At 39.5% G+C, this 27946-nt stretch overlaps 1 protein-coding gene across 1 annotated transcript; it reads right to left on the minus strand.

The window, feature by feature from the left end:
* Positions 1–137: 137 nt before the first annotated feature.
* On the minus strand, positions 138–27939 carry LOC135465542 (ubiquitin carboxyl-terminal hydrolase 5-like). Its single transcript, XM_064742779.1, has 20 exons — positions 27771–27939; positions 26222–26353; positions 25203–25254; positions 24242–24360; positions 23026–23132; positions 20917–21152; positions 20495–20589; positions 16179–16372; positions 15568–15639; positions 14805–14880; positions 14375–14497; positions 13625–13778; positions 13246–13303; positions 12463–12585; positions 12147–12235; positions 11610–11714; positions 9883–10026; positions 9380–9507; positions 2575–2698; positions 138–1479 (listed from the first exon to the last, which is right to left on the minus strand). The coding sequence occupies exons 1-20, from the start codon at positions 27870–27872 to the stop codon at positions 1304–1306; spliced, it is 2409 nt and encodes an 802-aa protein (XP_064598849.1). The 5' UTR covers positions 27873–27939; the 3' UTR covers positions 138–1303.
* Positions 27940–27946: the final 7 nt, after the last annotated feature.

The following is a 27946-nucleotide window of genomic DNA, read 5'->3' on the forward strand; positions in this document are numbered from 1 at the left end:
TGTGGCTCAGTTGGATAGCGCGCTAGCGCAACTTAATGACCCAGGTGCTTCTCACCAATGCGTTCGCTGTGAGTTCAAGTCCAGCTCATGCTAGCTTCCTCTCAAGCTTCCTCAAAAAAAAAAAAAAAAAAAAAAAAAAAAAAACACCAATCAAATAAATCAAGACACATTACTTCTATTTTTTTGTCCACTAAACGATATTTTTTCTGAGTCTCATTCCTGAACAACTTTTTCTGTTCAAAGGCTCAGTAGGTAGGTCGTGGGTTTGGGTTTCAACTGCCAGTTGTGGATTTGAAACCAAGTAATGCACCACAAAGCAATCCTGGACATAGTTGACAGTAACTACGATGGCTCACTGTACCTGTCAAAAGGATATGTTCAAATTACTATCATTCACACACTACTCACTAAAAATCGGGGCACTGACGAATTTTATACTAGCCTTAAATTAGCAGAAGTTATTAAACAAAGAAATGCCTTTCGTTTTTATGCTGGTTCATATCTAATATGACGCCAGCAAAGAAACGAAATGTTATCAGTTCACTGTTTAATTACCATTACCTCATGCATATGACAACGAGTCGGACAGATCAGGAACTGACGTAAGAAGAGGCCTGTTTCATCAGCACAGTATTATACGGGAACATCCCATCATATGCCAGTACGAAGACAGATGATAGAATTAATGCAGCTAACTGTAAACTATGGGCTGAATTGTCCTTAGACCAGCACTTTGTAGATATCCAAGCACAATCCATGTTAATCCCTATGTACAGCTGCACAAAACATATTCTGTATAACAGATGCGCATCTTACTATTATAACTTAAGTTTGCCCGACATATACATGTTGCTTTGTCCTAACGTTTATTACAATGAAATTGAAAACAGTGAATACACAAGTGTTGTGAGGCATTATATAAAGGGGTGAGATATGACAAGAAGTCATAACTTCCCACTGTACACTTTAGCAATAGTCATGATGTAGTAACACAGCACTGGACATTGTCCACTTCTATAGCACTAGTAGAACTGAAAGCATGTGCAAGCAAGTTACAAGCATACACAGGCATCATGCAGCCGGACAAGTCGGATGTCAGGAAGGCTATGTTCATCTCGTGAGCTTTAAGACAATCAGTGAAGGTTCTGTCAGCAGAAATTACGTCATGTACGGTGTAAATCATAGATGCAATGTTGTACGGACACTTCCATTCTGATTTATGGGGGTACACAAGTCAGCAGCTGGGTAAGGTTTATGCCATCCTCCCTCTACCATGGAATGCATCATAGCCACAGTGCCGGAATCACTCTTCTCTCTGGTAGAGGTACAGGTAGCCCAAGTCTTTAGGAGGATTCACCGATAGTGCCACTTTCTCATCATTGAATATCACCCACTGTCCATCCTTGAGGATGTGACAGACATAATGTCCCACCAGACTGGACGTACCCATATGACTGATGAAGCCAACCAGTCTGTACTCTGTGGAGAAAACACAGCAGTCCAGTAATCTGACATACGAAGGTATGTGATATGCATAAGATACAGGAAACTGTAACACGGTATCATTTTATATCAAACTATAGCCCACATGTAATTATTCTATTGTTGTTTAACGTTATAGTCATAAGTTTTTTTCACTTCCAGGATGCTGGCCTTTTATTATGGGTGGAGGAAACCTGATTGCCTGTGTGAACCACTGACCTTTGGTGAGTTACTAACAAACTCTCCACGAGACAAATCACTTATACAGTAACACACGCCCTGAGTTACATGTACATGGATGGATGTTTCAGGAAGCTGTTGTTCACTTATGCTGTCTATTATTGTCAAGGCAAGATGGTATGTGTTCTACATGCACTTAAGGCAAGATGGTATGTGTTCTACATGTACTCAAGGCAAGATGGTATGTGTTCTACATTTACTCAGGGCAAGATGGTATGTGTTCTACATGTACTCAGGGCAAGATGGTATGTGTTCTACATGTACTCAAGGCAAGATGGTATGTGTTCTACATTTACTCAGGGCAAGATGGTATGTGTTCTACATGTACTCAAGGCAAGATGGTATGTGTTCTACATTTACTCAGGGCAAGATGGTATGTGTTCTACATGTACTCAGGGCAAGATGGTATGTGTTCTACATGTACTCAAGGCAAGATGGTATGTGTTCTACATTTACTCAGGGCAAGATGGTATGTGTTCTACATGCACTCAGGACAAGATGGTATGTGTTCCACATGAACTCAAGGCAAGATGGTATGTGTTCTACATGTACTCAAGGCTAGATGGTATGTGCTCCACAAGTACTTAAGGCAAGATGGTATGTGTTCTTCAAGTACTCAAGAGTATTTCAAACACACAAAAGTTGATAGTTTGTGACTAGAGAAAACCGAAATTGCGAAAAACAAAGATTTTGTTCTTCTGGAAAAGTAATAAAACTTCTGGTCTAGAGTGACTCCCAAAGGATGAGAGCTGGATTTGAAGTTCCACATTAAAAGTAATATTTTATGACATCTATTTGCCTTTAAAAATGCTTTTTGAGGGCAGCCAGGGATCACCGAAATGTTTAACTTACTCCCGTGTCCATCTCTGAACTTTGGTGCCTGTTCATTGGCTCCTGTAGACTCTGTTTCCATTGGCTGAGTCAGCTCATCTGCATGACTAAATATCCAATCGGCTGCCCTCTCCACATTGTTATCCTGTAATTTCAAAAGTTAAATTGTCTTAAAATGAGAAAACTGTGGACAAACCTCTTGATCTACGAGTGCAGCCAAACCAGTGGAAGAAAGACTGAAGCATGTAACATTATGTGAACAGTGACGTTTAACGCAACTAAACCAGGGAGTCTTCCTGCCCAAATCAGGGAGTCTCCACTGCCAAAACCATAGAGTCTGCACTGCCTAAACCATGGAGTCTCCACTGCCCAAACCAGGGAGTTTCCACTACCCGACTAAACCAGGGAGTCTCCACTGCCCGACCTAACCAGGGAGTCTCCACTGCCCAAACCAGGCAGTCTCCACTGTCCAAACCAGCCAGTCTCCACTGCTCAACTAAACCATGGAGTCTCCACTGCCCAAACCATGGAGTCTCCACTGCCCAAACCATGGAGTCTTCAATGCCCAAACCATGGAGTCTCCACTGCCCAAATGATGCTAATGTGTCCTCAGGTTAGTCAGATGATCTTACTGAAGTCCGATGACGTTCAATTTCCTCTAACAGACACTTCTTTCCCACGGTTGTGGGTAAGACTGAGTGTAGCATTTACCTAAGATTTGATCCATACATGTATGTAGCTCCCAGGCCACTACACTTATGCTTCATGCCCACCCAAAACTCACATACATCATGGAAAAACAGCATATGCCATATCCATGTTTTTAATACATTTTATTTATTTCATTGTTGTTTTAACTTCATACTGAAAGATTTGTCACCTATATGCTCTATAATGTCACTCCTTAATGGTTCCTTAATGGCTGGAGGAAACCTCAAATACTCAGCCAAGATCGACTCCTGTTGTTTAACCTGAAAGATGTACTTGTTGAACATGGCTGTAGATATGTGATTCATGCAAATACATACCATGTCAGGCATGCAAAATACGTACCATGTCAGGCATGCAAATACATCCCTTGTCAAGCATGCAAAAAATACTTCACATTAACAATCAGCGTCAGAATTCCAGGGAAGACAACCGTACAGCAAAATCCACTGATATGGATGAAACATATGGTCATTCTAACATGGAAGACAACCATAAAGGAAAGTCTGCTGATATGGATGAAACGTGGTCATTCTAACAAGAAAGACAAACATAAAGGAAAGTCTGCTGAAATGGATGAAACATATGGTCATTCTAACAAGGAAGACAAACATAAAGGCAAGTCTACTGATATGGATGAAACATGGTCATTCTAACATGGAAGACAAACATAAAGAAAAGTCTACTGATATGGATGAAATGTGGTCATTCTAATAAGGAAGACAAACATAAAGGAAAGTCTGCTGATATGGATGAAACATGTGGTCATTCTAACAAGGAAGACAAACATAAAGGAAAGTCTGCTGAAATGGATGAAACATATGGTCATTCTAACAAGGAAGACAAACATAAAGGAAAGTCTACTGATATGGATGAAACATGGTCATTCTAACAAGGAAGACAAACACAAAGGAAAGTCTGCTGAAATGGATGAAACATATGGTCATTCTAACAAGGAAGACAAACATAAAGGAAAAGTCTACTGATATGGATGAAACGTGGTCATTCTAACAAGGAAGACAAACATAAAGGAAAAGTCTGCTGATATGGATGAAATGTGGTCATTCTAACAAGGAAGACAAACATAAAGGAAAGTCTACTGAAATGGATGAAACGTGGTCATTCTAACAAGGAAGACAAACATAAAGGAAAGTCTGCTGAAATGGATGAAACATATGGTCATTCTAACAAGGAAGACAAACATAAAGGAAAGTCTACTGATATGGATGAAACATATGGTCATTCTAACATGGAAGACAAACATAAAGGAAAGTCTACTGATATGGATGAAATGTGGTCATTCTAACAAGGAAGACAAACATAAAGGAAAGTCTGCTGATATGGATGAAACGTGGTCATTCTAACAAGGAAGACAAACATAAAGGAAAGTCTGCTGAAATGGATGAAACATATGGTCATTCTAACAAGGAAGACAAACATAAAGGCAAGTCTACTGATATGGATGAAACATGGTCATTCTAACATGGAAGACAACCATAAAGGAAAGTCTGCTGATATGGATGAAACGTGGTCATTCTAACAAGGAAGACAAACATAAAGGAAAGTCTACTGATATGGATGAAATGTGGTCATTCTAACAAGGAAGACAAACATAAAGGAAAGTCTGCTGATATGGATGAAACATGTGGTCATTCTAACAAGGAAGACAAACATAAAGGAAAGTCTGCTGAAATGGATGAAACATATGGTCATTCTAACAAGGAAGACAAACATAAAGGAAAGTCTACTGATATGGATGAAACATGGTCATTCTAACAAGGAAGACAAACACAAAGGAAAGTCTGCTGAAATGGATGAAACATATGGTCATTCTAACATGGAAGACAACCATAAAGGAAAGTCTGCTGATATGGATGAAACGTGGTCATTCTAACAAGGAAGACAAACATAAAGGAAAGTCTGCTGATATGGATGAAACGTGGTCATTCTAACAAGGAAGACAAACATAAAGGAAAGTCTGCTGAAATGGATGAAACATGTGATCATTCTAACAAGGAAGACAAACACAAAGGAAAGTCTGCTGATATGGATGAAATGTGGTCATTCTAACAAGGAAGACAAACATAAAGGAAAGTCTACTGATATGGATGAAACGTGGTCATTCTAACAAGGAAGACAAACATAAAGGAAAGTCTGCTGAAATGGATGAAACATATGGTCATTCTAACAAGGAAGACAAACATAAAGGCAAGTCTACTGATATGGATGAAACATATGGTCATTCTAACATGGAAGACAAACATAAAGGAAAGTCTACTGATATGGATGAAATGTGGTCATTCTAACAAGGAAGACAAACATAAAGGAAAGTCTGCTGATATGGATGAAACGTGGTCATTCTAACAAGGAAGACAAACATAAAGGAAAGTCTGCTGAAATGGATGAAACATATGGTCATTCTAACAAGGAAGACAAACATAAAGGCAAGTCTACTGATATGGATGAAACATGGTCATTCTAACATGGAAGACAACCATAAAGGAAAGTCTGCTGATATGGATGAAACGTGGTCATTCTAACAAGGAAGACAAACATAAAGGAAAGTCTACTGATATGGATGAAATGTGGTCATTCTAACAAGGAAGACAAACATAAAGGAAAGTCTGCTGATATGGATGAAACATGTGGTCATTCTAACAAGGAAGACAAACATAAAGGAAAGTCTGCTGATATGGATGAAACGTGGTCATTCTAACAAGGAAGACAAACATAAAGGAAAGTCTGCTGATATGGATGAAACGTGGTCATTCTAACAAGGAAGACAAACATAAAGGAAAGTCTGCTGAAATGGATGAAACATGTGATCATTCTAACAAGGAAGACAAACACAAAGGAAAGTCTGCTGATATGGATGAAATGTGGTCATTCTAACAAGGAAGACAAACATAAAGGAAAGTCTACTGATATGGATGAAACGTGGTCATTCTAACAAGGAAGACAAACATAAAGGAAAGTCTGCTGAAATGGATGAAATGTGGTCATTCTAATAAGGAAGACAAACATAAAGGAAAGTCTGCTGATATGGATGAAACATGTGGTCATTCTAACAAGGAAGACAAACATAAAGGAAAGTCTGCTGAAATGGATGAAACATATGGTCATTCTAACAAGGAAGACAAACATAAAGGAAAGTCTACTGATATGGATGAAACATGGTCATTCTAACAAGGAAGACAAACACAAAGGAAAGTCTGCTGAAATGGATGAAACATATGGTCATTCTAACAAGGAAGACAAACATAAAGGAAAAGTCTACTGATATGGATGAAACGTGGTCATTCTAACAAGGAAGACAAACATAAAGGAAAAGTCTGCTGATATGGATGAAATGTGGTCATTCTAACAAGGAAGACAAACATAAAGGAAAGTCTACTGAAATGGATGAAACGTGGTCATTCTAACAAGGAAGACAAACATAAAGGAAAGTCTGCTGAAATGGATGAAACATATGGTCATTCTAACAAGGAAGACAAACATAAAGGAAAGTCTACTGATATGAATGAAACATATGGTCATTCTAACATGGAAGACAAACATAAAGGAAAGTCTACTGATATGGATGAAATGTGGTCATTCTAACAAGGAAGACAAACATAAAGGAAAGTCTGCTGATATGGATGAAACATGTGGTCATTCTAACAAGAAAGACAAACATAAAGGAAAGTCTGCTGAAATGGATGAAACATATGGTCATTCTAACAAGGAAGACAAACATAAAGGAAAGTCTACTGATATGGATGAAACATGGTCATTCTAACAAGGAAGACAAACATAAAGGAAAGCCTTCTGATATGGATGAAATGTGGTCATTCTAACAAGGAAGACAAACATAAAAAAAAGTCTGCTGAAATGGATGAAACATATGGTCATTCTAACATGGAAGACAAACATAAAGGAAAGTCTACTGATATGGATGAAACATGGTCATTCTAACATGGAAGACAAACATAAAGGAAAGTCTACTGATATGGATGAAATGTGGTCATTCTAACAAGGAAGACAAACATAAAGGAAAGTCTTCTGATATGGATGAAACATGTGGTCATTCTAACAAGAAAGACAAACATAAAGGAAAGTCTGCTGAAATGGATGAAACATATGGTCATTCTAACAAGGAAGACAAACATAAAGGAAAGTCTACTGATATGGATGAAACATGGTCATTCTAACAAGGAAGACAAACACAAAGGAAAGTCCACTCCTATGGATGAAACATGTGGTCATCCTAACAAGGAAGACAAACTTAAAGGAAAGTCTGCTGATATGGATGAAACATGTGGTCATTCTAACAAGGAAGACAAACATTAAGGAACGTCTGCTGATATGGATGAAACATGTGGTCATTCTAACAAGGAAGACAAACATAAAGGAAAGTCTACTGATATGGATGAAACATATGGTCATTCTAACAAGGAAGACAAACATAAAGGAAAGTCTACTGATATGGATGAAATGTGGTCATTCTAACATGGAAGACAAACATAAAGGAAAGTCTACTGATATGGATGAAATGTGGTCATTCTAACAAGGAAGACAAAAATAAAGGAAAGTCTTCTGATATGGATGAAACATGTGGTCATTCTAACAAGAAAGACAAACATAAAGGAAAGTCTGCTGAAATGGATGAAACATATGGTCATTCTAACAAGGAAGACAAACATAAAGGAAAGTCTACTGATATGGATGAAACATGGTCATTCTAACAAGGAAGACAAACATAAAGGAAAGTCTACTGATATGGGTGAAACATGGCCATTCTAACATGGAAGAAAAACATAAAGGAAAGTCTACTGATATGGATGAAATGTGGTCATTCTAACAAGGAAGACAAACATAAAGGAAAGTCTTCTGATATGGATGAAACATGTGGTCATTCTAACAAGAAAGACAAACATAAAGGAAAGTCTGCTGAAATGGATGAAACATATGGTCATTCTAACAAGGAAGACAAACATAAAGGAAAAGTCTACTGATATGGATGAAACATGGTCATTCTAACAAGGAAGACAAACATAAAGGAAAGTCTACTGATATGGATGAAATGTGGTCATTCTAACAAGGAAGACAAACATAAAGGAAAGTCTGCTGAAATGGATGAAACATATGGTCATTCTAACAAGGAAGACAAACATAAAGGAAAAGTCTACTGATATGGATGAAACATGGTCATTCTAACAAGGAAGACAAACATAAAGGAAAAGTCTGCTGATATGGATGAAACGTGGTCATTCTAACAAGGAAGAAAAACATAAAGGAAAGTCTACTGATATGGATGAAATGTGGTCATTCTAACAAGGAAGACAAACATAAAGGAAAGTCTGCTGATATGGATGAAACATGTGGTCATTCTAACAAGGAAGACAAACACAAAGGAAAGTCCACTCCTATGGATGAAACATGTGGTCATCCTAACAAGGAAGACAAACATAAAGGAACGTCTGCTGATATGGATGAAACATGTGGTCATTCTAACAAGGAAGACAAACATAAAGGAAAGTCTTCTGATATGGATGAAACATATGGTCATTCTAACAAGGAAGACAAACATAAAGGAAAGTCTACTGATATGGATGAAATGTGGTCATTCTAACATGGAAGACAAACATAAAGGAAAGTCTACTGATATGGATGAAATGTGGTCATTCTAACAAGGAAGACAAACATTAAGGAAAGTCTGCTGATATGGATGAAACATGTGGTCATTCTAACAAGGAAGACAAACATTAAGGAAAGTCTGCTGATATGGATGAAACATATGGTCATTCTAACAAGGAAGACAAACATAAAGGAAAGTCTACTGATATGGATGAAACGTGGTCATTCTAACAAGAAAGACAAACATAAAGGAAAGTCTGCTGATATGGATGAAACATGGTCAATGTCAATCTTCCATCCCAAAAAAGTGAGGAGAAGAGAAAAGAAAGCAAATATTAAAATTAGTGGCATGGATGATTTGAAGACAGACAGACACACAGACAGACAGACAGACAGACAGACAGAAAGACTGCAAGAGCAGGCTTGCAAATATTAATAACGAGATTTTAATGTTTAAATGCTAATGTTATTAAGGAAGGAAGATGTTGAGAAAGTAACTCACAGTTGCTTTCAAGGCCATAGATGCTTGTTCAATGGTAAATCCCATGGAGACAATCATAGCAACTGCTTCTTCATTGGGTGAAAAGGAATCTTTTGACTTTTTGGGAAGCTGAAGGGGAACTTCAAAATCTGCAAATAAATCCCAGAAGAGAAATCATGACCAGTTATATGTACAATTTATCATTAATAATGCTCCTAAGTTGATCCTTCCTTCCCCCTGACATTTTTCATCACTCAAAGTTTATACATTGTCTGTGATGAAATATCGGCCATATTGGGATGTTGATGGGTAATAACACATTAAAGTGCATACATTATCTCCTGTCCACACCTAGGTAGTCAAGACTTCAGAAGTATGTCATATAGGAAAGCAGTATATATACACAAAAAAGAAATGTGAAAATACAGCCTTACTGAGTTCACAAAACCAAGTGATGATTTTACATCATTTCTTTTTTGGCAGCTATCACTGTCCCATACACAGCAGTCAGCAGCAGTCCCTACCTGGGTCTCCCATATGCTCCATCACCCAGTTCATGGCAGCTTCTACACCTGTATTTTTTGTATGGTATACTGCTTTTCGACAGCCTTCCCTTGCAAACCCCATTTCTGTTAGCTGAGTGACAACGGATTCGTCAATCTGAATCTCTGAAACAGGTAATCAACATCAGGTATGCAATCCCATGAAGAAAGTCATGTGACCCAGCACAGGTAGGCCTACATACAAATGTATATGACAAGAATTTACCCACAATAACCTATTTTTCAGCTAAAAATATACTTTCTTTATTCTTTTCAATCCATTATTTTTATGCACAATGATTTACAAAGTATTCATGAGCGTCTGACTGACACAATGTTCCGTGTTTTGGTTTATGAGTTGAGGAACGTGAGAACAAACACACAGGGGCACGAAAAAACCAAACCACATCATGAACACACCAAACCTGGTGATCAACACACAAAACCTGGTCATGAACATACCAAACCTGGTGATGAACATACCAAACTTGGTCAGTGAAGCAATGCCAGTTGTATTGTGGTGTGCTGGCCGCCGTGGTATAAGTGAAATATTCTTGAGTACAGCGTAAAACACCAATCAAATAAATAATAAATATTGTGGTGAGTTGTTACAGTCAGCAGGCTGCATTACTGTTTCCAGAGTAAAACAAGCATTCTGGAAATAATAACTACATGTAAAAGTACATCTTTATGGCTGGCTGTATCATAAACCTATGCCCGCAGCACCGGGGTTCTGGGGACTGCTCTTAATCCCCTGGCTATAGCAGGAAGGCCGAGACTACAACATACCTCAGCTGGTCTGTTCTGGGGACCAATCTTCCTCGCCTGGGTGTAGGAGGAAGGCTGAGACCACAACATACCTCAGCTACTCTGTTCTAAGGACCGCTCTTCCTCCCCTGGCTGTAGGAGGAAGGCTGAGACTACAACATATCTCAGATGCTCTGTTCTGGGACCGCTCTTCTTCCTCTGGCTGTAGGAGGAAGGCTGAGACCACAACATACACAGCTACTCTGTTCTGGGGACAGCCCTTCCTCCCCTGGCTGTAGGAGGAAGGCTGAGACTACAACATACTTCAGCTCCTCTGTTCTGGGCACCGCTCTTCCTCCCCTGGCTGTAGGAGGAAGGCTGAGACTACAACATACCTCAGCTGCTCTGTTCTGGGAACCGCTCTTCCTCCCCTGGGTGTAGGATGAAGGCTGAGATAACAACATACTTCAGCTACTCTGTTCTGGGGACAGCACCTTCCTCCCCTGGCTATAGCAGGAAGGCTTAGCTTACAGCATACCTCAGCTGCTCTGTTCTGGGAACTGCTCTTCCTGGCTGTAGGAGGAAGACTGAGACCACAACATACGTGTCTGTTCTGGGGACAGCTCTTCCTCCCCTGGCTGTAGGAGGAAGGCTGAGACTACAACATACATGTACCTCAGCTGGTCTGTTCTCGGGACAGCTCTTCCTCCCCTGGCCGTAGGAGGAAGGCTGAGATTACAACATACCTCAGCTGGTCTGTTCTGGGGACAGCTCTTCCTCCCCTGGCTGTAGGAGGAAGGCTGAGATTACAACATACCTCATCTGCTCTGTTCTGGGGACCGCTCTTCCTCCCCTGGGTGTGGGATGAAGGCTGTAATTACCACACGCCTGGTTCATCTGCCAATTCTGGGGACAGCAGTTCTTCCCCTGGATGTAGGAGGAAGGCTTGGATTACAACATACCTGGTTCATCTGTCTGTTCTGTTGGCAACTCTTCCTCCCCTGGCTGCATACCCTGACCCCTGAGAGGAGACAGGTCCAAAGTGTCGGGGACATCAACAGAGACATCTGAAATCAGAAACCCATATACAGGTATATGCAACAACACATCAGAGTGCAACACAGCCAACATGCGTGATATCAACTGTAACACTTCATTACCGTTAAAGGATTATTGATAAGATGCTGTTTTTCTCTTTGATAGACATTTCTTTGGAGCACATGTGGATGAAACTGGGACGCCCAGCAGATAACACACCCCACTGTAGAATACACAGAGGTTATTGAACGGTGAGTTTTGAATACCATAAATACTTTTCCAGGGAGAACTGGAAATGATAAACCATGAGGAGACATTTCCATCTTTCACAAGAAAAATATTTGTGGCATTCAACTTTCACTAAGCAATATTCCATTTACTATTTATATTTCAACAATGTCACTTATCATTTTGTGTATTTGAATAAGGTTAAGCAGAGACTCAAATCAGTAAAATCTCACCTAACTTCTTGGGCACCCAATCCTCTCCTATGGTGAACTTTTTTAACTGAATCACTAAGAAGTCTGGAAATGTTGACAATCTGGTTGTTCTGAAAAAATAAAATAAATATGGAATTTCAAAGCAGACATTCTGAAGTTGGTAAAAAAAAAGCATATTACCCGATCCTATGCAAACCTTCCAATCGAGTTATATATTCTTGTTATATTAGAATAGCAAAATCAGAATGTCTAATCTGACTAATGGAAATTCAAATGTTCATCGATGCACAGAGACCTGGAATACTACATTGCTACATTGTACATACAAAAAACTTACTGCTGAGCTTTGCACTTGGACTGGAGAGCTGAGCTGTAGAAATCATCTATAATCACTGTGGCAGCGAAAGATTCTATACATGACTGTAAAGGAATTTGGGGACGAACTATTTCTGATGGATCTCTACAATGCAGATAAAAATAACCAAATTGCCTTCAGTAATTAATCACAACCGTCAAAATCATTAACTTTGTCACATCATTAAATATGATAAAATTTAACAGTAAGATGAAAAAATGGGAACAGAGAAACCTTGTAATTTGTAGATTGAGAAGAAAGTGGCACAAGTCTATAAAATCAAAATCTGGAACACATGACCTTGCAATAGGCTATCCATCAAGACAGAAATATCTGATATTTTGAAGTTGATGAATTTAACTCAAATCCTTTCAAAGTCACATGACTGAACAGACAAATGAGATCATGGAAGTGCCATGGGTGATTTAAAATGCACAAGTGGACAAACAATATCCAAGGAAATTCAATGACAACATTCCCTTTCTTCTACAAACTTTTTTATATCAGAACATGAACAAACCCTCAAGATTTTTCTCAAGCAATAAAGCTTTTCTGAACTTAAATTTACTCCACAGATTTCTCTTTTCAAATAGTTTGTAATTCATATATTTACTGTATCCTTATAGAAAATGCATTTACACATGAAGTATTTAAAGCTTACCAGCAAGCCATACATACAGATGTCTCTTGTGATGTGTTGGGTTGGGTTGTGTTGTTACTACAGGTGAAACAGAGAAGATTTTCATTCTAGGAATATGTACTTACATTTTCTTTGACTCTACTGCCAGCTGTTGCTTTTTTGCTTCATAGGCCAAGACTTCATCTACAGAAAACAGTAAATACAGGGTCAGACAATGTGAAATTTGAATTCTATGTATACATGAACATGTACAATGTCTAAGAGATGAATAACCAAGTTCACAAATTACAAACCATCCTAAATTCTTCTCATCATTTCATTGTTTTGTAAATAAAATATACCTACTGCAAATAAATTATGAAATGAATTTATCTCTGAGGTAAAAACAATTATTTTTTAATCCAGATTCCCTTTATTATAATTTTCCAAATATTTCCAAACACACAAAATCAACATTAAAAGCAGTCTGTTAGTGACACGGCTGTCTACTCTGGTCTTTCTCACCTTTGTTTACAGCAGCCTCTAGGGGGATGTTCAATGAGAGCAGGTACTCTGAACGTTTACTATAGCGCACCTTGCTCGACCCCCCACACTGGACCCTCTCCTCTACCTCATACTTGAAGCTGTCAGTTGGATTTTCTGTCCCTCGACTGTTTCTCTAAAATCAGTTTCCATGACAAAGGCTGGTGAGCTACCACTTCTTCTACATGTACAACCTTGGTATACAATCACACCTGTTAGCTGAGCACTGGAGTTCTCAGGCACCATTTAACTGTAATATACTCTGTCTAATGCTTTAACTGTCACTTGATGTCACTCATACATGTGCTATACCTCACCCATCTTTTTACCTCTAAAACTGAAAGTTTTCAGAAATTTTTGTTTCAACCATTACATGCATTCTGAAAATCTATTTTACAAATGTACCAATATTTGTACAATAAACTTTTTTGATGGAACCACGTGAATTACATATATATTCTCCCAAAACAGAAACTCATGCATGTATGCCAGTGGTGGACAGTGGACACAGATGGTGGACCCAGATGGTGGACCCAGATGGTAGTCCCAGGTTCTGAGATGAACATCCAACTGTGTTCTTGCTGAATGAGTTACTCCTGCTTATTTTTATCATTACACACATTCTTGTTTCCTCATTTTGTTACTTAGCTAAAACTGCCAGTGTATTTACTTAATTAGCCTACCCTGAACCAAAGCAGGTGTTTCACTTATTTCCCTCTAAAATAACTGTACCTCTATGACATTAATGATGTGGAGGAGGAATTCTTGAGCATCTTGTTGTCGTTTGGTGGAGAACTCTGGATGACCGCGACCAATCAATGACTTGAACATCTGAGGACGGATTCCTCTGGGGGCCTACAATATAAGCCACATAAACTGGATACATATTTGACATATAAATTTTCAACAAAGTCATATGACACACTGACAGGAGTTGTGACCGTGCCTACCAGGGGTCCACTGTGAGTTAAATATGGCTCTGTGCAGTAAAGCGGGTAGGGGGTTGATTGACAGGGACTGTAATTCTACTAAATTTGTCACAGTATATTTGGGACTTTGTATTTAGTTATTGTGGTAGTCAACCTGAGCATACTCATACAATGGAACTATAAACACAAATTTAAACTCCTCACATTTCTGAACCAGAACAAACAGATGATACCTGAACTTTGTCTTCTGTCCCCTCTGGTATTGGCTGAGAGTAGTCACCTGACAGCAAACCGTGACCAAACTTTGCCCTGTCTCAATAGAAATAGGCAAAGTGTGCACGAACTCAAAGACATTATGGGTCACACTAACTAAGTCAAAAACAAGATGTGTTACAGATGTGATCTGTCAAGGAGGAGTGTCCATGTCTCAGGACAACTGCCAAGCTACTCACACCCTGGTCAGGATGTGTTGCCTTTAGTTAGCAAGAATCACTGTATTTTGTAACTAGCCAAATAACCATAGACTTGAGCAATTTCCTACATTTACCTGTCACAGAACAGTGACCTGAATATCAAGTTCATGTGTACTTGGTACTTTAACTTTAGTCATAATCAAAGATGATAAAATAAAATGTGACACACTGCCTGGTTAGGAGACACCCAACAGCTTGTGGTGGGCAGTGGGCATACACTGTACAACAACTAAACCTCCCACATTGTCATCAGGTGGTTTGCAACAATAGTACAGTATTTGATACTTTTGATTAGTGACTATGGATTTTTTGCCCAAAACCTTCAGTATGTCATCTACTACAGATTCTGGATAATACAAATACATACAAAATATTCAAACCTTGACTGCACACAATTTTAAAATAAACTTTGCCAAGGAACTAGCTCTATACAACATTTAACGCCAAAAAATCAACATTTACCCTTAAAAGTACAGTGTACTTTGGGCAAGCTGGATAAAGACAAAAATTTTAAGCACTTTACATTTGAGTGTTGAAATCAGATGTAGGGTCACTGGGCGCGTCATCAAATATCCTTTCAGCAGCCTCTGCATATCTGGGAAAGAGGTATAAAACAGCTGAACTGTCTGAGGTCATACATATGTCACTGCACACTGCGTTCAATTCTGAGTATGTACAATGAAAGCAAAGTCTCACATCGAACATGCTGCCATACAACAAGACAGCCTCTGCAGACTTGTCACTAGGTTAGAGCAACACATGGTAGATCTCAACAACCTTAATCTCAATTAAGATTTTAAACAAGCACAGTATTAAGTTTAATCCTGACTAAAGTACCAAGTGTTAAGACTTAAGCTTCAGTAATGTACATGTATAATGTACTTTTTAACAACTGTTCTCTGGTCAAAGGATAATGTCTTAAGTTTTTTCTCATTTACAGAATATTTGTAGGACCAAAAACACTCTGCTCTTACTTGTATTGCGTAAAATGGCCATTATTACACAATTTCTTTACAAAGACATATGCTCTTGAAAAACACATGTTTTCAGAAAGAATGTCTCTTCGCACATCCAACCACAGAGAACCAACAGTCTCAAGGAATCAAAGGACTAAAAATTAACTGGTCAATTTACCGCTTCTGAAAGTCTGGGACTGTGAAGAGGATTTGCATGACGGAGTTCATATAGCAGCTGTTGCCAAGGTTACGGATGCCAGTGAGTCCAGGTCCATAGACTGGGATGAGTTTATTGCCCGCCTCCTGGATCACGTCCCACTCTCCAACCTTCTGGTTCAGATCAATCTCCATCTCGATCATTGTTTTCTCTGTCTGAAACACAGCACATTAAACACTTAGACCTACACAATTCGCTGTATGAACCGCAGCACATTAAACACTTAGACCTACACAATTCGCTGTCTGAAACACAGCACATTAAACACTTAGACCTACACAATTCGCTGTCTGAAACACAGCACATTAAACACTTAGACCTACACAATTCGCTGTCTGAAACACAGCACATTAAACACTTAGGCCTACACAATTCGCTGTCTGAAATGTAGCACATCAAACACTGAGGCCTACACAATTCTCTTTCTGAAACGCAGAACATCAAACACTGAGCCCTACACACTTCTCTGTCTGAAACGCAGCACATCAAACACTGAGGCCTACACAATTCGCTGTCTGAAATGTAGCACATCAAACACTGAGGCCTACACACTTCTCTTTCTGAAACGCAGAACATAAAACACTGAGCCCTACACACTTCTCTGTCTGAAACGCAGCACATCAAACACTGAGGCCTACACACTTCTCTTTCTGAAACGCAGAACATCAAACACTGAGGCCTACACACTTTTCTGTCTGAAACATAGCATGTCAGACACTGAGGCCTACACACTTCTCTGTCTGCAATGCAGCATGTCAAACACTGAGGCCTACACACTTCTCTTTCTGAAACGCAGAACATCAAACACTGAGCCCTACACACTTCTCTGTCTGAAGTGCAGCACGTCAAACACTGAGGCCTACACACTTTTCTGTCTGAAACATAGCACGTCAGACACTGAGGCCTACACACTTCTCTGTCTGAAACACAGCACATCAAACACTGAGGCCTATGCACTTATGTTTGAATCCCACCTCATTTTTACTATCCACTGAGTCCCTAAAACGCCCGAAATGTGATATGTCAAAAGACGCACTGGTAAACCATCTTTCAACAGTAATCCAGCCGTTTAAACTTTCAAATCAAACAACTCAAATCAACGTCTGCCATCTTTGGAAGTTTTTTTTTCAACTTCGGTCAAGACGATGGGTCACTAAATGTTTGGCCAGATAAGGGTACAGTCTCACCTTTTGTATGGCTGCTATGTTTATTCCCCACTGAGCTAATAGTTTGGCATGATAAGCGTACAGTCTCACCTTTTGTATGGCTGCTATGTTTATTCCCCACTGAGCTAAATGTTTGGCCAGATAAGGGTACAGTCTCACCTTTTGAATGGCCACTATGTTTATTCCCAATAAGGGTACAAGCTAATCTTTTGCATGGCAGCTATGTTTATTCCCCACTGGGCAAATAGTTTGGCCAGATAAGGGTACAGTCTCATCTTTTGTATGGCAGCTATGTTTATTCCCCACTGAGCTAATAGTTTGGCCAGATAAGAGTACAGGTTCACCTTCTGAATGGCCACTATGTTTATTCCCAATAAGGATACAAGGTAATCTTTTGTATGGCTGCTATGTTTATTCCCCACTGGGCAAATAGTTTGGCCAGATAAGGGTACAGTCTCACCTTTTGAATGGCCACTATGTTTATTCCCAATAAGGGTACAAGCTAATCTTTTGCGTGGCAGCTATGTTTATTCCCCACTGGGCAAATAGTTTGGCCAGATAAGGGTACAGTCTCACCTTTTGTATGGCAGCTATGTTTATTCCCCACTGAGCTAATAGTTTGGCCAGATAAGGGTACAGTCTCACCTTTTGAATGGCCACTATGTTTATTCCCAATAAGGGTACAAGCTAATCTTTTGCATGGCAGCTATGTTTATTCTCCACTGGGCAAATAGTTTGGCCAGATAAGGGTACAGTCTCACCTTTTGAATGGCCACTATGTTTATTCCCAATAAGGTTACAAGCTAATCTTTTGCGTGGCAGCTATGTTTATTCCCCAATGGGCAAATAGTTTGGCCAGATAACGGTACAGTCTCATCTTTTGTATGGCTGCTATGTTTATTCCCCACTGGGCAAATAGTTTGGCCAGATAAGGGTACAGTCTCACCTTTTGTATGGCAGCTATGTTTATTCCCCACTGAGCTAATAGTTTGGCCAGATAAGAGTACAGTCTCACCTTTTGAATGGCCACTATGTTTATTCCCAATAAGGGTACAAGCTAATCTTTTGCATGGCAGCTATGTTTATTCTCCACTGGGCAAATAGTTTGGCCAGATAAGGGTACAGTCTCACCTTTTGAATGGCCACTATGTTTATTCCCAATAAGGTTACAAGCTAATCTTTTGCGTGGCAGCTATGTTTATTCCCCACTGGGCAAATAGTTTGGCCAGATAACGGTACAGTCTCATCTTTTGTATGGCTGCTATGTTTATTCCCCACTGGGCAAATAGTTTGGCCAGATAAGGGTACAGTCTCACCTTTTGTATGGCAGCTATGTTTATTCCCAATAAGGGTACAAGCTAATCTTTTGCATGGCAGCTATGTTTATTCCCCACTGGGCAAATAGTTTGGCCAGATAAGAGTACAGTCTCACCTTTTGAATGGCCACTATGTTTATTCCCAATAAGGGTACAAGCTAATCTTTTGCATGGCAGCTATGTTTATTCCCCACTGGGCAAATAGTTTGGCCAGATAAGGGTACAGTCTCACCTTTTGTATGACAGCTATGTTTATTCCCAATAAGGGTACAAGCTAATCTTTTGCGTGACAGCTATGTTTATTCCCCACTGGGCAAATAGTTTGGCCAGATAAGGGTACAGTCTCACCTTTTGTATGACAGCTATGTTTATTCCCAATAAGGGTACAGTCTCATCTTTTGTATGGCTGCTATGTTTATTCCCCACTGAGCTAATAGTTTGGCCAGATAAGGGTACAGTCTCACCTTTTGTATGGCTGCTATGTTTATTCCCCACTGCGCTAATAGTTTGGCCAGATAAGGGTACAGTCTCATCTTTTGTATGGCAGCTATGTTTATTCCCCTCTGAGGTAAGTGTTTGGCAGTGCTACAGATGAGGGGCATACACGTGTAAACACACTTTAAAATTGGATGATAAGCTTCTAAAGCAGAGCATACTGTATACGCCAGAAGATTTGTGTGTATGCCCAAGATCCCGAAAGTTCCTGTGCCACCACCCACAGCTGTGGAGAAGGCCTACCGTGATATTTCTCTCTGCGACATTCTCAAGTGTTTGCTATGAAAAAGAATTAGCAAAGGGTTTGAAATGGTCTTTTTGGTTGCTATACTTCAAGTTCTGCTTCTGTATTGCACAAAATCATCCTAATATCGCTTCCAAATGTCTGATTTCAATTCCCCCCAAATCGTCATTCTGCAGTTTTAAAGTATCATCGAGGGTCCAGTTCCTGACATATGCCCGTAGCTATGATTTCATGAAGAGACAAGCTAATGCAACGAAATAAAAATATCATGAGAACAGATAGTAACATATGCACAGGAATACTTCAGATTTATACTATACACTGCTAATAATTAAAGCACAAAATAATAAATGCTTGTCTTCAAATGTAGGCCCTACATTTGGATTCAGCTTACATGTATATCAACAACCGTTTTATCATCTTTTGACACAAAGAAGGCAGTTGTTGACAAGTTTGTATGGGCCAAGAAGTGTTTAGACAGGTAAAAGAAAATTTACCTCTGGCATCTGGCAGGTTACCATAGAAAAAAATAATACTACAACCCCTTCTATCAAAGCACAAGGAATGAAAAGTACAGAATAAAACTGTCAGTGAATGAGTTACTGAAATAAACCTCACACAGATTGATACGAAATAAATGTGTTAACTTCAATGAAATTCATTCCTCTTGTGGAAGAGTTGAAATAATTACTTTATTCCAGAACGTTTTTGGGCAATTTATATGTAGGTCTACATCTACTTGTATACAAGATAGTCCTGTGTAACTACAAAGGAAGAATCTCTGTACGTATCGATTTATGTATACATGTATGCACATGTCTTTTCTTCACTCCTTTCACTCAATCAACTTCATACTTTCCAGGTGTATTACTGGTGACCCAAAATAGTTAAGTGTGGAGTACTTGAAAAAAAACAACTCTTTTCTGCGGTATCGCATACTTGGAAAGTCAGAAGTAATTAACATACTCCTTATCTTTCAAAGTCGGGAATACCGTATCCCCTCTGACAAAAAATTATCTGTAGCACTGGTTTGGCCAGATAAGGGAACAGGCTCACCTTTTGCATGGCTGCGATGTTTATTCCCCAGTGAGCTAAATGTTTGGCTAAAAAAGGGTCCTCCACCATGTCATCTTCATCGTAAGAGAAAACATCTGTAGTCAAAAAAGCAAGGAGAACTAGTGCAATTACAAATACCTTTACATTCACATTTCATATACTTTTATTGATAATGATTCAGCAATGTGAAATTTTCTTCAACAGATATCTAAATGTATGTACAACATACTGACCAAATCAGACCAGGCACGTAGACAAGAACTATAGAATAATAATCTTGAAAAATGTACCTAGACATAAAGAATTCTTATATTGGGCCCTGACGGGTTGAATATACTTGAGATTTGGTATACACTGACACGCTTTCCCTCATTTTGTCAGTGTCACCCTCATGTGTCATTTGACACATGTAGAAGCCTTACCTGCCCCGTTGGGTGTTATAGTGCCCAGCTTGACAGCCAGTGGGTACTTGGTCTTGGCGTAAGCCTCCAAGGCATGGTTATTACCACCACTCCCATCAAAGAACTTCCTGCCGCAGAGGATGCTGCCATCCGTGAGGTTCAGCCAGAGGTTAGAGGTCAAATCACACTGCTCACACTTCCAGCCTGTAGGTGGGATCTTCTTCCCATTGTCTAACTGTTGTAGAGACTCAGCATACCTGCAGCACAGAACCAAACATGTGTATTATTATATTTATTTGATTGACTTATTTATTTAATTGTATGCAGTACTCAAGAATATTTCACAGAAATGAAGGTCAGCATTATGGTGGGAGGAAACCGGGCAGAGCCTGGGGGACACCCACGATCATTATTGCTGACAGTTGCCCCAAGTTGCTGACAGACATTTCAAAATAAAACTGGAGAGGAAGCCTGCATGATCTAGACTTGAACTCACAGTGATCGTATTGGTGAGAGGCTCCTGTGTCATTGTGCTGCACCAGCACACTAAGCACTAGGCATAATATGTTCAGAAATAAATCAACCAGATGCTGTGGTCTTTTGACCAGGCCTATGCCTATACATCAACTTGGCTTCTGACAGAAATCACAATAATCAAGTTTATTTATAACCTTCGGCAAAGAGATTATGTTCTTGCCGGTGTTTTTTCTATCTGTTCAGAAACTTTGGGCAGATTTGGCTGACAGTTTGTACACAGCTTGAGTCAAGCAACAACCTATGGTGGTCTAGATCTAGATACACATACAGGATATGCTCACCATAGTTCACACAGATCACTGTTCACCACTGTACACAGCTTGAGTCAAGCAACAACCTATTGTGGTCTAGATCTAGATACACACACAGGATATGCTCACCATAGTTCACAACGATCACTGTTCACCATTGCACACGGCTTGAGTCAAGCAACAACCTATTGTGGTCTAGATCTAGATACACATACAGGATATGCTCACCATAGTTCACACAGATCACTGTTCACCATTGTACACAGCTTGAGTCAAGCAACAACCTATGGTGGTCTAGATCTAGATACACACACAGGATATGCTCACCATAGTTCACACAGATCACTGTTCACCATTGCACACGGCTTCAGTCAAGCAACAACCTATTGTGGTCTAGATCTAGATACACATACAGGATATGCTCACCATAGTTCACACAGATCATTGTTCACCATAGCCATATAGGATAGATATGCAGAATACTGTCCCTTGGTAGGGTGGGGCGATTTGTGCCTTTAGCTGTGGAGGAGATTTGCACTCTCAGAGGGCATTCCAGCTTATTTATTTATTTTAAGAGCATACCTGTATGTAGGGCTGTAGTGTCAAACTGTCCCACAGATCAGGTACATATCTGCATAAGTATTGTAGTGGCACAAACAGTGTTAGACACGTGATGTTAAACAAGTGTAAATTTAACCCACAAGCACCATTAAAATTATTGTTATCATGATCACACAAACATGACAGACCTACACCTTATGTGCTTTGTGTAATTTATATTTAAAGCACCATGAAAGAATATTTGCCTCATATGCCATGCTGAATGTCAGGCCTATGGTGGAGCAAATCATTGGTTGCCTGAAATTCTGTTGTCAGACAACACAAACCTTTGTGATCAGTCAAAATATGATTACCAGGCATTGCAAACCCTTGTGTTCAGTCAAAATATGATTACCGGGCATTGCAAACCCTTGTGTTAGGTCAAAGTATGAATACCAGGCATTGCAAACCCTTGTGTTCAGTCAAAATATGATTACCAGGCATTGCATACCCTTGTGTTCAGTCAAAATATGATTGCCAGACAATGCAAACTGCATACACTAAACAACTGCATAGTTTTGTAGGAACTTTAAAAGTTGATAAGCATGATAAGTTGATAAAATATTGTGTGAAGTTATATGTGATTTACCCACAATCAAATAAAACTGCACCTTTTTTCACCTACTTAGTACAGATGCATAAATAGTTGAAGAAAATTTCCATGAAATACTAGGTCATGAACTGCACATACACATATATACTTATATTAAAAGTAAATCAGACAAATTTTGCTCCAGCCTACTTTGAGATGATGCGCTTCTCCCCATCCCAGGTACCCGCCATTGCAGCTGCCTCCTCAAGCTTCCAAGCATCTTCTGCGCCAAGAATTCCCGCTACTGACAGTGCAACCTAGACAAGGAAACAACACCAATAGGCTCAGTCCACCATCAAATTCTACAGTTACAGGACTTATTCAATAACAACATGTTGCGCATTTTTAGTCTGTTATTATCATCATACGCTGAGAACAGGGGTCTACTTTTCAGTGAAAATCACATTGTGAAGATTTTCAGATACATACACAGCATATGTACAATCATATTGATAACTTATTTGTACTTACTTGTATAATACAAAATACACTGAGAATTTTTACACATTCATTGTTCTATTTTTCTAGCAATCTGTTTTATATCAAAGTACTGAACATTTAATTTAGCCGATCAAAGTGATGGTAAGCAAACCGTGCCCTAATAACAGCACTTACTCTGCAGTTTAAAAACATTCCTAATCCAGAAAAAAAAGGCTGGAATCAAACTTGAATCACAAGCATATCTTGACAAGCCTCAAAACTTCAGGTCATGCACCCCTGAGCCAGTGTAACCAAATCCATTTTTCTACTTGCACAACCTAATTTCAGTGATGGATCAACTTCACTGACTGACTGGCTGTTTAAAACTGCACTCAGTACATGTATTTCCCTTTAAATGAGAGCTTTCGGTTTCATGGCTGGAGTGAATCACCACCAGTCACCGTCAAGTCATCTGAAACTGTCCCCTAGTCTTGTACATGCAGAGTGAGTGGGTTCAAATCTATGCAAAGTCTGCAGAATGAAAATGATGAACTTTATGTAAGAGTACAAATGTACTTATACACAGCTCATTTTCCATCAAGATTCAGAAAAAGATTCATCAAGATTAGCAAAATGTGCTAAGCATGACTGATTCGTATTAAACACCACACTATTCAAGAATTTCCACTAATAAGACTGGTCAGTTTTATAAGTGGAAGAAACTGGAGTGCCCTAAGAAAACCTTCACCTTCTGGTAAGTTACAGACATACTTTCTGAGGTGTGACATACATGCACAGACTTTCACACTATATTGGTGGTGCAAAAATGATCTTCAACAATTGTTGTCCTGCAAAAATGGGCGGACAGGCATTGCCAATCGCTTATTGTCATCATGACACCTACAAACATTAATGGCTGGCCAATCTATAGAAGAGAATGACTTACAATGTCTGGTAGCTCATCACATGGGAGAGGGATTTCTTTCCAGTCAGGAAGAACCACAATTGATGTTGTTTCCTCAAACTTGAATTTCTTCTCTTCCACACTGAATCCTCCTTCAATGCCTGGAGAAAACATATAAACCAGAAGAACGATACTAGTACATGTTCTCTGAAAGACAGATTGACCAAACACAGCTATGCACCAGTCAGACTCAAGTAATTAAATAGTAAGCTTGCACAGATAACAAGTGACCATAAGCTGGCACAGTACATGCCTTCTGAGTTACTTGTGAGCCGTGAAAGTATGGCTTGGTGGGTTTACCTACCTACCCACCTATGACGAGCTTGGTGGGTTTATCTACCTATGGCCAACTTGGTGAGTTTATTTACCTATGGCCAGCTTGGTGAGTTTACCTACCTGTGGCCAGCTTGGTGAGTTTACCTACCTGTGGCCAGCTTGGTGAGTTTACCTACCTGCGGCCAGCTTGGTGGGTTTACCTTCTTATGGCCAGCTTAGTGGGTTTATCTACCTATAGCCAGCTTGGTGGGTTTACCTACACAGGCTTAACGACCTATTCCTGACTTGGTGAGCTTACCTACAATGTACTATTGCCAGCTTGGTGGGTTTTCCTACTTATGGCCAGCTTAGTGAGTTTACCTACCTATGGCCAGCTTGATGGGTTTACCTACTTATGGTCAGCTTAGGGGGTTTATCTAGCTATTGCCAGTTTGGTGGGGTTATCTTTCTATGGCCAGCTTGGTAAGTTTACCTAACTATGGTGGGTTTACCTATCTATGGCCAGCTTGATGGGTTTACCTACATATGGCCAGCTTCGTGAGTTTACTTACCTGTGGCAAGCTTGGTGGGTTTACCTACACCTATGGCCAGCTTGGTTGGTTTACCTACACCTATGGCCAGCTTGGTGAGTTTACCTAACTATGGCCAGCTGGGTGGGTTTACCTACCTATGGCCAGCTTGGTGGGTTTGCTCTCTTTATCTTCTTCGGACTGTGGAATCTGCAAAAAATTAAACATTTAAAATCATATTTATTTGATTGGTGTTTTCAGCTCTACTCAAGAATACTGCCCTTAAACGACAGCGGATTATGATGGAAGATAACCGGGCAGAGCACGGTGACCATCTGCAGGTTGCTAGCAGACCTTCCCATGTATGAAGATGCCACCGAAGAAGATGCCACCATGAGCTGGACTTGAACTCTAGTGACCACATTGGTGAGAGGCTCCTGGGACATTGCATCCGCTGGTACGCTAACCGCCATCTTCAAACAGCACTAGATAAAAGAGCGGTGGAAATCTGTCCTGCAACAAGGTGGCACATTACATGCTCTGTAGGGATTCCTTCAACGTCATATGACTGAAAAATTGTTAAATATGATGTTAAACCCCAAGCACTCACTCCCCCCTAGCAGGCTTACCCATAGATTATTACTGATTGACGCTAAGCCCTAGCCTCTTCCAACTCCCTGCAGCCATATTTTACCAACCTAGAAGTGGGAGAGAAGTGATTTTCAATGAACTAATAACTGATCAATGGGACCCTCGAGTGTCAATGCCCTCTAATTGTCACTAACACCTCACAAACAATGCTGGCGAGAGAAGTCTACAAATTTCCTGTCCAGACTGATTGTGCACCACCCTTGATGTGCTTTATGGCTGGAGTAGCAGGCCCTACTACTGAGCCAAGCCCAACTTCTCTCTCTGTCTAAACACACCAAACTAACAGCAAATATCAGTGACAGTGATAGATTAATCGATTAACTGATCACAGTGATTGATCGATCAATGGACTGATCACTGTGATTGATCGATCAATTGACTGATCACAGTCACTGATTGATTAACTGACTGACTGATATGTTGATGTGCTTCATGGCTGGAGTACCACACTCTCCCACTAAGCCATAAAACACACAGCAGACATTAATGACAGTGACTGATTTATGGTTGAACTGACTGACCTCACCTCTTTTCTGACTCTCTTTATCCGTAGATAAACTGCACAGCTAGATGCAGTCTTTCTGTAATGTCTCTCTACATGCTTCTTGCCCAGTCCAAGAAATGTGCTCATGCAGATGTACAGGCCATTTTCACTTTCCTTCAACACAGAGAGGACATGTCATACACATATTAAGGGCATAGGTGAAATTCTATTTTATTATACATGCTCCATTCATTTTCAACTGACATCTTAGCTGGCAATGGTGACCACGTCAACATTAAAAAGTTCTAATCATGTAATTTTTCTGTATGTGCTTCTCTCCAAGCTAGATACTTATGCTCGCCTGATTGAGCAGTTCCAAAACTGCAAACTGTTCAAGTCAGGCAATACGTTCAAATACTGACTTCTATAGGGAAATAACATAGAATGACATCATCATACACGTGTCAGATATTATTCTCAGACATTCACAGATGTAAAATATAGAGATCGAGTACAACATCACAATATTGACATGTGTTTTCAGTTGGCCCACATAGAGCATTAAGAAATATAAGTTTAACCTTCCATCCAAGTATGAACATTAGTTTTTACATACCATACCTTAGAACAGGGGGCTAAAAAAATAAGTTTAACCTTCAATACATGTATGAGAGCTCAATATAAAGGAGCTCAAAAACAAGCTTACCCTTCCACTGTATGTAAATTTACAAAAAATACCTTACACCATGTAGTTAAAAAAAACCAAAAAACTGAGCAAAAAGCTTAACTGAACACCAACGCTTTTCCTTCCCCTCACAATACCTTTCCTTATTTCGTAGAGGTAAGTTAACAACCTGCGTTCTTCCTATGGGGAAAAGACCTCTTGCTACCCATCTGTAGTGATCACATATTTATCATATAGCTTCATTTTTACTTACTATATAGTCAAAATGCATGCTGTTTTTCGTCAATCAGTAGACTAACTTGCTTCAACTAAAGAACTTGCACCAACAAAATGTGGTTCATCTATAAATGTGCACAAACTCTTCAGTTTGAATATAATTTCACTTAGTGTTGTCAATTCAGTGTTTCATTTTCATCAGCCATTTTGAAGCGTCACTAAAACCTACCTGTGGGTCTTAAATGTAAATAAGTTTTGGCATATCCTCCAGGGAACTATTATATTTCCATTGCCGACTGAACACAACTTCAATATTCATTAGTTAATCAATCTAAAAAAAAGTATTTTTAGTGCAGGTCATTTTGGGTGCAGTCAGCACAGACCTCGTTCAGATCAGTTCCATCTAGCTGGAGTTCGGGAATCTATGACACTTTTTTCGAAAGGCGGGGATGGACTCTTGTCATCTTGAAGTTGAGCTTAATTTGTAGGCCAACATGTTTACGTCTAATCAAAGAGAGATTAACCATTTATTTTCCTTTGAATCTTGTTGGATAATTTCACATATTATATGCAAAGTAAAAGAAGGTGAATTTATTCAAATCATTTCACCTGAAAGTGGGATGAACTTTTTAGTTTTTCTTCGCAGTACACTTATCTATTTGTCAAAATGTATCAGTCATCATACTGTACCGGTGTGTCAAACGAGTAGGCACACTCATCCTTGTAGACTTTTTGGCCACCTTGTGGTACACGAATCTTTGGTAGATGGGGGTTCAGTAAATTAGCCAACATTTTACAGCGTGAAATCAGCAGAATAACACCGTGTATATTCTGCTCAGCACTTGTCGACGAGATTGTTTTGGCGT

The sequence above is a fragment of the Liolophura sinensis genome, chromosome 5, assembly GCF_032854445.1.
Source record: "Liolophura sinensis isolate JHLJ2023 chromosome 5, CUHK_Ljap_v2, whole genome shotgun sequence".
Taxonomy (NCBI): domain Eukaryota; kingdom Metazoa; phylum Mollusca; class Polyplacophora; order Chitonida; family Chitonidae; genus Liolophura; species Liolophura sinensis.

What these genes read in the sequence shown, in the direction of transcription:
- LOC135465542 (XM_064742779.1), bottom strand. Translation starts at nt 27,872, where the DNA reads ATGTTGGCTAATTTACTGAACCCCCATCTACCAAAGATTCGTGTACCA. An exon ending in ACCCACCAAGCTGGCCATAG is followed by an intron (nt 24,361 to 25,202) that starts GTAGGTAAACCC and finishes TGTTTTCTCCAG; the next exon opens with GCATTGAAGGAGGATTCAGT. An exon ending in GTTCAGAGATGGACACGGGA is followed by an intron (nt 1,480 to 2,574) that starts GTAAGTTAAACA and finishes TTTTCTCCACAG; the next exon opens with AGTACAGACTGGTTGGCTTC.